General features: G+C 48.5%; 1 protein-coding gene across 2 annotated transcripts; it reads left to right on the plus strand.

The window, feature by feature from the left end:
* Positions 1–221: 221 nt before the first annotated feature.
* Positions 222–3445, plus strand: LOC103698019 (14-3-3 protein 6-like). 2 transcript variants are annotated; one of them, XR_602639.5, is made up of 5 exons: positions 222–770; positions 995–1117; positions 2775–2891; positions 2994–3196; positions 3295–3445. XR_602639.5 is itself a non-coding variant. In XM_017840797.4 (4 exons), exons 1-4 carry the CDS (start codon positions 279–281, stop codon positions 3048–3050), a joined length of 789 nt encoding a protein of 262 aa, XP_017696286.1. In that variant the 5' UTR covers positions 222–278; the 3' UTR covers positions 3051–3445. The 2 variants fall into 2 exon arrangements, 1 of the variants encoding a protein (XP_017696286.1); XM_017840797.4 differs by having other exon boundaries at positions 2994–3445.
* The last annotated feature ends 11392 nt before the right edge of the window (positions 3446–14837 follow it).

The following is a 14837-nucleotide window of genomic DNA, read 5'->3' on the forward strand; positions in this document are numbered from 1 at the left end:
CATAAACTTATCGTCGAAACGACCGCATATAAACTTCCTTTTGGTGCGCCACCATAAATGAACAGACGAGATTCTTCCACACGTGTGTGATCAACGGCGGATCCAAGCAGCGCATGGAATTCCCAAACGACTCACGTTCAGCTTCTCCTCTTCTTGCGGACGACCGCACAAATTCTTTTTCTGATTCTTTATTTGATCGACAATAATTGATAATAAAATAGAAAAACGAAAAGAAACACTTTTTTTCCGTGTTCTTCTTCTCTGATCGGTGGGCAGCGATGGCGGGAGAGAGGGAGGAGAACGTGTACCTGGCGAAGCTCGCCGAGCAGGCGGAGCGCTATGAGGAGATGGTGGAGTTCATGGAGAAGGTGACCGCGGCGGCGGCGGCGGCGGCGGCGGAGGGGGAGGAGCTCACCGTGGAGGAGCGCAACCTCCTCTCGGTGGCCTACAAGAACGTCATCGGCGCCCGACGGGCTTCGTGGCGGATCGTGTCGTCGATCGAACAGAAGGAGGAAAGCCGCGGCAACGAGGACCACGTCGCGGCCATCCGCGACTACCGTGCCAAGATCGAGGCCGAGCTCACCAGCATCTGTTCCGGGTTCCTCAAGCTCCTGGACGCAAGCCTCATCCCCTCCGCCTCCGTCTCCGACTCCAAGGTCTTCTACCTCAAGATGAAGGGCGACTACCACCGCTACCTCGCCGAGTTTAAGACTGGCTCCGACCGCAAGGACGCCGCGGAGAGCACTCTCGCTGCCTACAAGTCCGCCCAGGTTTCCAGTCTTTCTCTAGTTCTCGTCTCCCCTCGGTTTAGGGCTCCGATTCGATCCGGTGCTCCGATCTGCTTGTAGGATTAGGGGTTCGGAACTGACTCGGAGATCCAGTTGTTTGATCTCATGCAATGCTAGGGTTAGGGTTAGGTTATTAATTTGATTTGTTTTGATATGGACGGGTGGTGATGATTTGTTGGGATGATTAATCTGATGTGATGCGATAGGATATTGCGGCGGCGGAGCTGGCACCTACGCACCCGATCCGGTTGGGGCTGTCCCTCAACTTCTCGGTGTTTTACTACGAGATCTTGAACTCGCCGGACCGGGCTTGCACTCTCGCGAAGCAGGTGAGCTGAATGGATCTTGGAATTTTCAGTTTCTGGTATTTTGATTTTTTTTGTTCTTTTAGTTTATAGTTCTCTTGCTATTATTAGAACGTTGGTTTTTGAATTCCAGAATATATTTCATATATATAAATTCGATTCATATTTTAGATCCATAATTTGCCAATCAATGATACACATTTGGAAAAATAGCTCTGCACCTAGAAGATACACAAGGTAGACAATTCAACAACTGAGTAGATGACCTGAGACCACATTGTTCCCTCATTCCCTTGTAATTATAAGATATAAACATGTATGCATGATGTGATGAATAACAAATCTTGAGCGATGCTGTTCGTGGATTGTACTCCTTTAAAATGGCAATGGACTTATGTGATGTGATTTGATGGTCGATGTGTGTTTTTAAATGATGTATGCGACAAATGTGAATGCATGCGCCTACTTAAGGTGGTTTGGAATGCACTAAATCAAATAAAGGAAGGGCGGCAAGGTAGTCTTTTATCTGAGCTCACAAGCTCATGTCTATATGTATATTTTGTAGGTAGATGTTAAAATATTGATTATTTTTATGAAAATTCCCCTTTCTTTTTATGATATCATTGATTTGATTTTTGTTTTCTTTTCTTTGACTCTGCTGTGTTTTGCTCAGGGGGCAATTTCTTCCTTTAAGAAAAAGGGCAATTTCTTTTCAACCGCAGGATATTTGTTTTAGTAGCTGTGGCATGATTGAATGAAATTGGGCACCTCATGTTCTTTGATTAGGCTATAATAGTCAAGAATTCTATTGGGTTGGAAGGTTATTAGTTTCTTCGCAACTAAAATTTTTGGCCTTACTCTTTTTATACTTAGGTGAATGCCCTTTATTAGTATTTGGGTTCAAAATTTGAAGTTGTTGCTATTTTGATCGAAGGTGATTTCCTTTATTTAGTACTTCAATTCAAATATTGGAGGATCCTTTATTTGTTTAGGATCTCTATCTCATTCACGACCGCATTTATAGTTAGGATATTTTCTTTTCCTTTTGTGGTCGATCAGAGTTATAGTGCCTCTCTTCTCATTGTGTTTATTCAATGCTGAATAACTCCATCAGCATGTAATCAGAATGCCTGAAGTAAATCGCTTGTTTGAATATGTACTATAAAATTGGGCATATAGCATATGTTATTGCTTTTGTCAAGTACTTCGGAACAATTATGTTTAACAAGCTGACATGGATACAATCTGATCTTCTGACAATCTGATATGTCCTTCATGTTAGTTGAATGCTGGTATTATTTGATTCAAGGAGGGTTAGCCTCTCTCTCTCTCTCTCTCTTTGCTCCCTCTAAAAAAAAAAAAGATCTTTTGTTAGGGTTATACTTAAATTTTAAATCACCTTATTCTATTAATTCATTTGGGACAAGCTTTAATGGATGTTTTTAGTTTATGAAGACTTCTTAAAATTTTGTTGGTCCCTTTAGGTTAAAGTTTCAGTATTATTTTCCCTTTTTTGGTCGAGCTTTTTCTTCCATCCGAAAAACATGTAAAGGATCATTTAAGCCCAGTATTTCTTCATCTTGTGCTATCAGGCACTTCTTTAGATCCTTGAATGGGAATTTCATGCGACTCTTGATGTATTATCAAGATATTAATCTTACCTTTCGATTGGTGCTGTTAGGCATTTGATGAAGCGATTGCAGAGCTGGATACGCTTGGTGAGGAATCGTACAAAGACAGCACTCTTATCATGCAGCTCCTCCGAGATAATCTTACCCTGTGGACCTCAGACATGCAGGTCTTTGAAAGTTTAAAATAAGTAGCCTATATTTTTTTTTATCTTTAATGTGTGATCACATTCACTTCAAGAATCCAATTAATTAGTATCTGTTGTTTCCAGGATGATGGGGTAGATGAGATCAAAGAAGCACCCAAGCATGAGGATGAACAGCGGTAGCTGGTATTTCATTGGTTCCTCATAGCTGATCAAGGGTCCCCCGCTGATTTGCCCCATTAGAGATATAGATATTACTTGATCTCATCTGGCCGCTTGATGTCTTGGCATTCCATTCGTCACCTATCTACTGCCCCGTGAAGTTCCAAGTATCATTCTGTTTGTGTTTTTAGTTTATCTTGCTCTCTCTGCTTTTCCTCTTAAATTTGAATCTTTTGCTTTTGCCTGTTCCTTTTATCATCATTAGGTTTGCTGCTGTTGGGTTTGAATTTGAAAATGCCAGACTCTGATATGCTGGCCGTCAAAGCCCCCTCTTTTATGGTATACAATGGCTTTCCTGGATGATATGTAATGACAGACTTCATCTAATGTTATTTACAGAAATAGCTTATGTACAATTATGTGCCTGCTTTTGTTATTCGTTATAGTATTATGCTCGATGAGCTCATTCAAAAGAAAATCTCGACAGGCTGTTTTTCTGACAATCCCAGGTATCCGGCTCTTCTTGGCTGAAAACTATTACGTTTTTACATGGAACTGGGTTCTGCTTGTTTGTGGAAATGGCCCAATACTCCCTCTGATATCACTTGTTTCCTGGGGTGGAAAGCGCGGCTTATCGTTTGACCTTGTCCAACTGAAACGAGGCCCCAGTACTGCCCTCGAGTGAAACGTAACCTCCAAGTAAGGATGGAGAGTAAGAAGTCCATTTTTTGTCGATATGGTAGGACCATCATGTCGTCGCAGGGGATAATTTGGTTTCACGAAAATCTTGGAAAAAATAAGAAATAAATTATTTTTATGGAGAGATCTTTTGGAAATGGAGGGAACTTCTCGAAATGGAGAGAACTTCTGGAAGATTAGTTATATAAACTTGTTCGAATTCACTAGTTTTCTATATTCAAATAAACGATCAGAAAATCAGGTTGTTCGGAAAAAAAAGAGAGAGGATATGTTTGGTTCGAGGGAAGTGGGATTTTGGAGCGGGAATGGATGGTTTATATTGTAATTGCAAATCAACTATATTCTTTTTTAAATTTTGCCACCACGCTTTTTTGTTGGTTTATAATTTGTTAAAAAGTAGTGTTTTGGGCGGTGAATTGCACTTCTTTGCATGTGATGTGTGAAATACCCATTTCAACAACAAAAAAAAAAAATAAAAAAAATAAAAAAAATTGCACTTCTTTGCCCCAAAATTGATAATAAAGGACCAAGTGGGCAGGTGGGCCCGACGGGATGGAAACTTTAGCAGAACCGGCGCCACTTGAGACCACAGAAGCAGAGAAGCTATAGGTGTGTTAATAAAACCGACACTTAACTGGCTTCTCCCTTCAATGTTCTGATTGCATATTTGCATGGACTGAAACTTCCCAGAACCGGGGCGTAAGAGGGCTTACCCTCGTATGCAACCGGAGTTAGACCATTGGGAGGGCCACATGGGGAGAAAGCCACTGTAGGTTCTGTCATCGAAAAAGAAAGCCACACCAGGTTCCATCATTGACATCAACTGCCGACACTAAAACATGATAGCGTCGCCACTAGGATAAATGTTTTGCAGGGTGAGCTGCAAGACCAGTCAAAGTGACGACAAGCCACGTTGGCCAACGTCTCTTTTTTATGCTTTCTATAGGTGCGGAGTTTGTTGCAGAACCAGTTGATCCATATTCATCTATCTCGGTCACATCAAGTCTGTTGGTTGTGGACTGAGGCGTGCACCCAATTGGACCGCATGGGCTTGGGATTCGATTTTTATTTTTTATTTTTTATAAATTTATGAAAGGGACGTTCGTGGTTGACATCTCGTGCACCAAGCACGACTTCAAAAACCTCATACTTCTCTCTCTCTCTCTCTCTCTCTCTCTCTCTCTCTCTCTCACATAAGATAGATAGTTATGCATGAATATATATCTAACAAAATTAGAAAATAAAATATCAATAGAGTTGCCTTCTAGAAGATATGCCTGGCATCTTGGAATACATGCTCTCCCAATCCTCCAAATATCATCTAGGAGCAAATAAGTGTTAGCCAACCTCATGTGGCATTGAATCCACCCGACTATTGCGGCAGAATCATCCTCAACGACAATGATGTCAACCCTCAAGATCTATCTCACATAAGTGATACCTGTCCAAGTCACTCAGCTTTGCTCCAAAAATTGAGATATCGAAGATCGGTCACTTGCCTGCAATCATTAACTTGGAGTCTGGGCATCGGATCACGAACCTTGCTTTTGCTCTACTGCCGCCACCAATTACACTACTGTCGAAATTCACTTTGAGGAAGCTCGAAGGTGGGGGCTCTTAGGTGATGAAAATCAATAAGGTCGCTATAGGAGCAGAATAGGAGTCTCAGGTATCCCGAGCTATCACAGTCTCTCGAATAGAAGATGGGTTAGTGATCTCAGCAGCCTGAATTAGAGCTCTCTCTAGAATGAACCTCACAGCCTGGCTGGTCCCCTCGAAGATGAAATCATTCTTGCCTTGCTAAATGTGATAGGTGATGGAAGCAACTCGGATACTCCAAAGTTTGGATGACACTATTAATACTACCCCACAGGAACTCAAAAAAGGCCTGGACATGCATCTTCGACTGAAGGATCACCGAGGTTGAAGTGGTGAGCCTCCATACATGCATTGCCCTCTAGCACTGGAACAAGACATGTCCAACAGTCGCATCATCCATATCATAGCAAGGGAAGGTCGGAGGGATGTTAATCCTCGAGACACTCAACATGCTCTTGTTGGGAAGGCTACCTCAAGCCACCTTCCAGATAAAAAAGCTAACTCCAGGGTGGATCCCGAGCCTCCAAATCCAAGTACCATCTAGCCTCCAGGCGGCTTCCTCTATACAAATCATAGAGATCCTTCGCCCTTACTTTTGGACTGTAGGAAGACCTCCAGACCCACATATGATGACCATTGAAAAGGAGAATCGCGAGAGAAAGGACCACCACGGCTAGCTGATCGTCGTAGAGACGGACAACTAGATTAGTGTTACACCTCCTCTCGTCAGGAAGGAATAGGTCACAGACACACATGCTTGACCTGGCCTCCATGCGGACCATAGTTGGCCACCGCCTCAAGGTGTAACAACCCAGAATCTCACCCAAAATGGCTAGTCAGAAGGTTATTATTTGGGTTTCTTGATCTTATATAAGTACCCAAGATCTCTTCGGCAAATAACCGATATAAGACTAAACACACGCCCGCACGGATCCTCATATTCTCCCTCCATTTAAGCCCTGACGTCCTCATTAGGTTAAATGTTCAAATTCATTCAAATCTAATTACAAACAGCACGATAGGCCCATGGTCAGCCTTCATGAACCCGACTGTAGTGTTCCCTAGTCCACATAGACTATGAGCCGAGCTCGCTCTGATACCATTTGCAACAATCCAGAACCTCCCTCAAAATGGCTAGTCGAAAGATATTATATGAGTTCCTTGATCTTGTATAAATATCAAAGATCTACTTCGTGAATAACCGATGTTGAATTAAACACACGCCCGCACAGGTCCTCACATACTCCATCCATTTAAGCTCTGATGTTCTCATCAGGTTAAGGGTTCAAATTCATTTAAATCTAATCACAAACACCACGATCGGTCCATGGTCAGCCCTAATAGAACCATGATGTATTGTCCCCTAGTTCATATAGGTTATGGGTCAGGTCTGCTCTGATACCATTTAAACAACTCAGGAGCTCACCCAAAATGGCTAGCCAGAAGGTATTATTTGGATTTCTTGATCCTGTATAAGTATCCAAGATCTATCCAGTAAATAACCGATGTCGGACTAAACATACGTCTGCACGGATCCTCACACAAGGGTAGGTCAGAGAGCCAACCATTCTCTATCATGTCCACTAATTGGCCATCCTCTATCAACCATCCGATATTAGACATCACATCCGGAGCATGGGCATAAATTTCTTTCTACATGAAGTAGCAGCTTTGGTTAGCCTAGATATCAGCACCAAGGGTCCACGAGCAATACTTGGCCCTCATCAGTGAGCTCTAGAAACCCCCCAGCTCTAGCAGAAATCTCTTGGCATGTTTGACTATCATGGCCTCTCTCCTAACCAGCAATGGTTGAATACCTAAGCCTTCCTTGCGAAGTGGCTGGCAGATTGTCCCCAAGGCCACCAGGTGCATCCCCACTCCCACCTACGCAAGCCCTACAGGAAGCTCATGAATATCTGCTCAAACTTCAAAAGCAAAATTTTCGACAAGATGGTGTTATTCAGAAAGTAAATCTCCCGCTTGATTAGCTAAACCCATCAGTGCAGAGCAAACCAGATTGAGCTCGCCCTCGCTAGAAATGCCACGAGATTAACCTGGATGCAAAAAAACATAGGATTGCTTACCAAGCACAGCCATACTTGACCGAAGCTTTCTTACCCAAACCAATGGCAAGGTGCGTCAAACTATGTCAAACCATGCATGCACCGCACCATCTTGTGCCTACCTTGAACAAACTTGTTCTCCATCCTGTTGAACCACGGGGGGATTTCACTCAAGTTTTAAAAATGGATATGATTTCACACTAGCCACCAATCTCATAGCCTGGACTCATCTCACGTCCAAGATGCACCAATCTCATAGCCTGAATTCAAACCTGTTGCTGGAAATTGGACCCGGGGGTGACCACTGGCTGAGAAGGAGGAGCTCCGGTAGGTGGTGCAGCGGCGGGCTGCGTCCTCCGGAGAACCTGCAAGAGACTGGTGGCCAGGGTTTCCAGCACCGGCCCTCCGATGCTTAAGTCAGAGGGAGGCTTTTGTAGAGAAAGAGAGATATTGCATGTATATGTTCGAAAAATTTCTCTTTTAGAGGAAGAAGTTTCTCTTTTTATAGGAGGGGTGCCTGGATTACCTGTGATGTGACTGGATGAATTAATGGGTTACCGTCATGATTGGAAGTGATCGTGTGAATTAATGAGTTGTCGTGGATGACTGGATGGAATTGAGTGAGTCAATAAGTTGCCGTGGATGGCCTGAGATTTTAGGCTGACTGGAGGTCCGTGGAGATTGTGTGCAATTAATTGTTGACAGTAGCTCAGGCGGAGATCGCGGGATTGTATCCCGGATGAGAAGGAGAGGGACTTGATTTTCGGTGGAGTGGAGAGGTCTGCTTCATCCTTTAACTGGGTTTTCTTCGGACTTGAGGTCGATCTAGCTTAGCTTGGCCGAGATCAAGGCCGCAAGGCTGTGAGCTCTGAGGTCGGGCGTGCTGAGGTCGGGCGTCTCAAGGTCGGGCACCTTGAGGTCGGGCGCTTTGAGATCGGGAGCCTTGGGGGTTGTTGCTGTTGCGCTCGTCATCACGTGCCGGCAAACCGTCCACGTGTTTTGGGCAATCCATTTTTCTCCTAACACTACCCTCCGACTTCCGAGTTCGAGCCGTTTGCGAGCTCGGGCGAAGGAAGTAATTACCTTCATCACGCCAGTGGGGTCGGGCAGCTTCAAATTGTCCCGCCATCCCGTGCGCTTCGAGGCATCTTTAATGAGAGGCGACGCCAATCTGCTTTTCGAGGCAGTTTCGAGCTGCGGGCCCATGATGAGGCTTCGGAATCCGACAAGACGCCGCTTCGATTCTACTTTTAAAGCATCGATCCAGGTTGATACGCCCCTTCGGTTTTCGAGGCCAACACGTGGCGCGATCTGGACGGAGAGCGGGATCTGGTTTTGTCGATCGAGGCCGTCGGGGGGGTCTATATAAATTCTGGCCTGGCCCTAAAAGCTCTCATTTGGCCACCGCAGCTGTTGCTTTCTTCTTCTTCCATCTTCTTCCCCCTTTTTCTTCTAGTTGTTGCTCAGTTTTTTCCAGCGGTGCTCCAAGGTGATTTCTGGTGATCGTCTTGATCCCTCACGTTCGGTCGGCGGCATTTCCGGTGAAACCCACAGTAGGTCTCTCTCCCTCGTTTGCTCGGAGGATTTTTGCCTCTCTGCTTCTTTTTTTCTTCCTCCTTCGTCTTCCTCTATCCGGTGAGCACAGTAATGTCAAGCGGTGCCTCGTCCTCCGGTAGGGACCTGTCTCGCAGAGAGGTCGTGTCGGAGACTGGTCATGTCCCAGACGGAGTCGGGTCCAGCTTGACCGAGGAGGAGTTGGAGTTGATCCGCGCCCGATTTTCCCTCAGCGCGGGTTTCGCCTTGAGCCCGCGAGGTCGGAAGACCGGGTGACGAGACCTCCTCTAGGTCAGATCGGGGTGTACATAGAGACACTCTAGGCTGGCCTACGATTCCTCCTACACGGGTTCGTGAATGAACTCCTGGCGGCATATTAGCTCATCCCAGCGCAGCTCGCTCCAAACTCGTGGAGGACCATCATTGGTTTCTTATTCCTTTGCCTTGCGCACAGGATACCAACCTCGGTGAACATCTTTCGCCGGTGCTTCATGTTGAAGTCCAACCCGGCAGATGGGGAATGGCTCTACCTCGCCCTTCGAGGCGGTAGGCCGTTCTTCCGAGGTGCTCCTTCCTCCATTCGTAGGTGGAAGGAGAAATTTTTCTTTCTCTCCTCCGAGCGCACGTGGGAGTTTGACCCAAGGTGGGGGCAGCCCCGGTTCAAGGCCATCAACAAGCCCCCCAAGCTTTCGGCGGACGAGCAGAGGATTCTCGATGCTCTTCGCAGCCTCGAGGAGAATATTCTTCTGAACGACCTCTTGAGCAAGGAGGCTTTGGTGAACGTCGGCCTGAGCTCGGTACGCCCCCAGGATAAGGACGGTTGCAGTACTCCTCCTCTGTCTCATTGTCCTTTGTTTTACTTGTTTCTTTTTTATCATCATTTCGTCATTTTTTGGTGCCGACCTGACACTTGAGCTTTTCCTTCCTTTCAGACATTGCACAAATGGTGACCAGCAACGCAGCCCTCCTTGCCCGATATAAGAAGTGGGTAGCCGAGGCCGGCGGGGCTCAACCCGTGCCTCGGAAGAAGGTGAGGACAGCCTCGGCTCTTGCTCCTGCCGAGGGGAGGGACCCTGAGGTTGGAACTTCCGACTTCATCCGGAAGGAAGCTCCCCCCACCGAGCGTGCGAGCTCGAGCTCTTCTAGGGGCGCGAGGAATCCTGCGCCCCCGGCTTGCCCGGCCTCCATTTCTCAGCGACCAAGTCACCAGGTCGTCCGCCTACGACATTCGGGTCCCGAGCCAGGCATCTTGGGGTCCCGAGCTCGTCTCAGCCGAGCTCAACAAGGCCCGACCTCCTGAGCTCTTCAGGGGCTGAGAGCCTCTTTGAGAGGAGGCCCTACTGTCCGGAATGGTTGGTCTGCAAGGGCGATTAGGCCCTCCATGACAGCAACATCGCACGCGAAGTATTTCGTCGTGCATTGCTCCCAGCTGACCCGGCCGAGTTCGAGGCCGCCGATCTCGACGGTCTTGTTGATCAGACCTACTGCTCCGCCATCCGAGTAAGTTATCTCATTGCTTTTATCTCCTTGCTTTAATTTTTGCATCCTTTTGAACTCTTGACCTTTGCTCACCTTCACTTTCTTTCTCTATAGCACCTTCATGAAGTCGACATGTTGGTCCTCGTGGCGTCGGAGTGTCGGAATAAGGTTCGGAGGAGCCAGAGGGCGCAGGAGGAGGCCGAGAGAAAGCTCGGCGAAGCCGAAGTCGCACGGAGGGAGGCCACTGCGAGAATGGAGGCTGCCAAGGCCGAGCTGCGATCCGCGGTCGAGCGCCTCGACGAGGAGAAGGCCTCGCATGCTCTGGCCAGGTCGGAGCTCCGCGCCTCCGAGGTGCGCCTGGCCGACGTCTGCTCCGAGACCACCGGCCTCAAGTATGAGGCGGGGGTCATTCGACTGAAGATCGAGCAACTCGAGGCTCGAGAAAAAAGGGCATTGGAGCAAGCCCAAAATGCGGTACAAATCTTTCGGGAGTTGGAAGAGTTTTGCGAAATAATGGAGGAGGAAGCTGTGGACGGGCTCATCCGCAGCTTCAAGGACTTTCGGAGGCAAATGCCACGGATTTGCCCCTAGTTCGACCGTAGTGGTCTTCGGCCTAATATGGGGATCGTCGAGAACGAAAGCGAGCTCGGGAGCTCTGACGGTGCGATCAGCACCACGCCCTCAAGCCCTGAGGCCGAACGAGAGACCGTCGAGGCTGAGGCCGAGGCGGCCGAGCAGACTGCTTGAGAAGCTTCGTTTGGAGAAGTCGCCGGAGGTGCTCCTGAAGGAGCATCTAAAGCTGCTCCCGAGGCCACTGGCGAAGCCCCGTCCGAGGCCGCTGCGGATGCTCGTAGGGACAGAGCAGCGGAGGACCCCGGGGCAGCTCCCGCTGAGAATCCCGACATGATCGTCGTGGACAACCTCAAGGCTGACGCGAGGCTACTGCTGCTCCAGAGATGCCTTAGGACTTAGCTTTTCTTCCTTTTCTTCTTTTTGTAAATGAGGTTGACCACTGCAGCCACTGTGCGGCTAGGTGGGTTGGCCTCAAAATCACACTTTGTACTTAGCCTTTGGGCTTTCAATCAATGAAATACCTTCCTTTTCAAATTCCTTTGTGTGTTCGGACTTGTTTTTATTTGTGCAGTTAGCGAATCCTTATTCCAACCGCTAGGTCTCTGGGCTCAGCTTTCGGAAAAATCCGCCAAGTCTTTAGGTTCAGCTTCCAGAAAAATCCGCCAAGTCTTTGGGCTTAGACTTCAAAAGAATTCCTCTAAGTCTTTGAGCTCGGGCTCAATGTCAGTGTAGATCGAGGTTGAGCTGCCATCGGAGCTTGCATGCCTCTTGACCTCGAATTTGGTTGAGGCATTGTTAGGCGGGACCTGAGGTTGAGTTCATGGCCAATGCGACTGGGTGTCCCTAAGCTTGGCCGGGACATCATTAGGTAGAGCTTGAAGTCGTCGTAGCAGGTCATCTCGAACTAAATTCAGGGGTCCGAACTTGGCCGGGCCTCTGTTGATGGAGAGATTTGAAGTTGATGGAGATCGAGCTGGAGGTTGGCGCTACAGAGCATCCCGAGCTTGGTCGAGGCATCCTGAACTTAGTCGGAGGATCGTGCCCGAGGTCGAGGGAGCTTGGGCTTGCGGTCGACTCCGTGATGCTTTCTGAGGTCGAGAGAGACTTGGCTCGCGGTCGACTCCACGGTGCTTTCCGAGGTTGAGGGAGACTTGGCTCACTGTCGACTCTGTGGAGCATCTCAACCTTGGTCGGGGGATCATGCGTAAGGTCGAGAGAGCTTGGGCTCACGATCGACTCTGCGATGATTTTCGAGGTCGAGGGAGGCTTGGCTCGCGGTCGACTCAGCGGGGCATCCCGACCTTGGCCGGGGGATCATACGTGAGGTCGAGGAAGCTTGGGCTCGCGGTCGACTCTGCGATGCTTTTCGAGATCGAGGGAGACTTAGCTCGCGGTCGACTTAGCGGGGCATCACGACCTTGGTCAGAGGATCATGCGCGAGGTCGAGGGAGCTTGGGCTTGCGGTCGACTCTGCGATGCTTTCCGAGGTCGAGGGAGACTTGGCTCGTGGTCGACTCAGCGGGGCATCCCGAGCGTTGTCGGAGCATCCGAACTTGGCCAGGCATCCGAGCTTGGTCGGGCATCCCGAGCTTGGCCGGGGCATTTCGAACTTGGTCGAGGTCTTGTTGGAGATCGAGACCGAGCTTGAAGTTGTCGTGGTGGAGCATTCCGAACTTGGTTGGGGCATCCGAACTTGGCCAGGCATCCGAGTTTGGCCGGAAATCCTGAAGTTCACAAGTAGATTTACATCAGGAGAAGTATCAAATAATTAAGAGAGAGCCTTAAGTAGATTAACATAAGGAGGAGTGTCAATTGTGTTCTCAAACATCGAAGACTCCTGGGAACTTTACTGATAATATATCCAGAGATTTTCGGAGTTCCAGCTTTGGAGGATGGGGGTCCCCTCAAGGGACTTCAACTTGTATGCTCCGGGCCGCTGGACTCGAGCAACTCGGTATGGCCCCTCCCAGTTTGGGGCAAGCTTTCCTTGCTTGGTAGGTTGAGAATCTTCAGCTTTCCTTAGGACGAGATCTCCCATCTTGAAGAGCTTGACCTTTATCCTGGAGTTATAGTATTGCGCCGCTTTCTGTTGATATCTCGCTATGTGGACTTGAGCAGTCTCTCTTATCTCTTCAAGGAGATCCAAGTTGCTTCTGAGCTGGGACGAATTGGAGGTAGCATCGTAGTTCTCCACCCTTAGTGACGAGACCCTAATTTCCAAGGGGATGACCGCCTCTGTTTCGTAAGCTAGATTGAAGGAAGTTTCGCCGGTGGAAAGTCGGAACGTTGTTCTGTAGGCCTAGAGGACATTGTAGAGATCTTCGACCCATTGCCCTTTGGATCGGTCAAGTCTGGCTTTGAGTGCCTGAAGAATCGTGCGATTTGTTATCTCAGTTTCTTCATTTGTCTGTGGATGGGTTACTGAGGTGAAACGATGGTCGATGCCGAGCTCGGAGCAGAACTTCTTGAAGCAGACGTTGTCGATCTGACAACCGTTGTCGGATATGAGGATGTAGGGAAGCCCGAATCTGCAGATTATTGATTTTCAGACGAAGTCTCGCATCTTTGACTCGAAGATCTGGGCCACCGATTCAGTTTCAACCCACTTGGTGAAATAGTCGATGGAGACAATGAAGAACATTTTTTGTCGGTGGCTTGGGGGAATGGACCCAAGATATCAATCCCCCATTGGGCAAATGGCCAGGGGGCGCTGATCGAGGTCAGTGGGACTGAGGGTCGGCATTGAATGTTGGCATTTCGATAACACCGATTGCATCTTTGGACGAAGTCCACGGCGTCCTTTTGGAGTGTAGGCTAGTAATATCCTTGGCGTAGGATTTTGTGGGCCAAGGCTCGACCTCCTAGGTGGTTTCTGCAGATTCCTTCATGAATCTCTCGCATGACATAATCCGCCTTTGATGGACGGAGGCATCTGAAGAGGGGAGAGGTGAATGACCGGCGGTAGAGCTTGCCTTCGTACAAGAGGTATTGGAAAGCCTGACGTTTAATTCGGTGGGCTTCGAGCTCGTCATTGGGTAGGACTTCGTTCTGCAGGTAGCTAACGAGCGCATCCATCCAGCTCGGTTCGGTCTCGATGCAGAGAGCTGGTTCAGGCTCCTCAGTTCTGGGTTATTGGAGATACTCAAGTGTTGTGGTCTTCGGAAGCTCGCTCATGCGGAAAGTCGCCAGTTTTGATAGTTGGTCCGCCTTCGCATTCTCCGCTCTAGGCATGTGCTGGATGTCGAAGGAGCCTAGTGCGGAGGTGATGTCTTACACCTTTTGGAGATACCTCTGCATTGACGGCTTTCTTGCTTCGAAATCTCTCAAAATCTGGCTCACGACCAGTTGGGAGTCACCGAAGACCTTTAAGTTCTCGACCTTCAGCTCCTTTGCCAGCTTCAGCCCGGCAATAAGTGCCTCGTAGTCCACTTCATTGTTCGAGGCGGGGAACTCAAAGCGTAGGGCATGCTCTGCAACTACCCCGTCCGGGCTAGTGAGGATGAGGCCTGCTCTGCTACCCCCTAAGGTCGAGGAGCCGTCTACATGTAGAACCCATGGCTGCCATGGGGTCTCCTCCGTTGGTGTGAGCTCGGGCTCGGGATCATCCGGCAGAGTGCATTCTACAATAAAGTCAACGAGCACTTGAGCCTTGACTGCCGGTCTCGGGCGATACTCAAGGTCGAATTTCTCGAGCTCGACCGCCCACTTTGCGATCCTCCCCGCACGATCTGACTGTTGCAGGACTTGCTTTATAGGCTGGTCGGTCAATATGGCGATAGTGTGGGCCTGAAAGTAGGGTCGGAGTCTTCGGACTGAGATGACCAGTGCGTAGATCATTTTC

Source organism: Phoenix dactylifera, chromosome 2 (assembly GCF_051530095.1).
Source record: "Phoenix dactylifera cultivar Ajwa chromosome 2, Ajwa_hap1_PhDact_Kaust_v1.1, whole genome shotgun sequence".
In the NCBI taxonomy this organism is placed as follows: domain Eukaryota; kingdom Viridiplantae; phylum Streptophyta; class Magnoliopsida; order Arecales; family Arecaceae; genus Phoenix; species Phoenix dactylifera.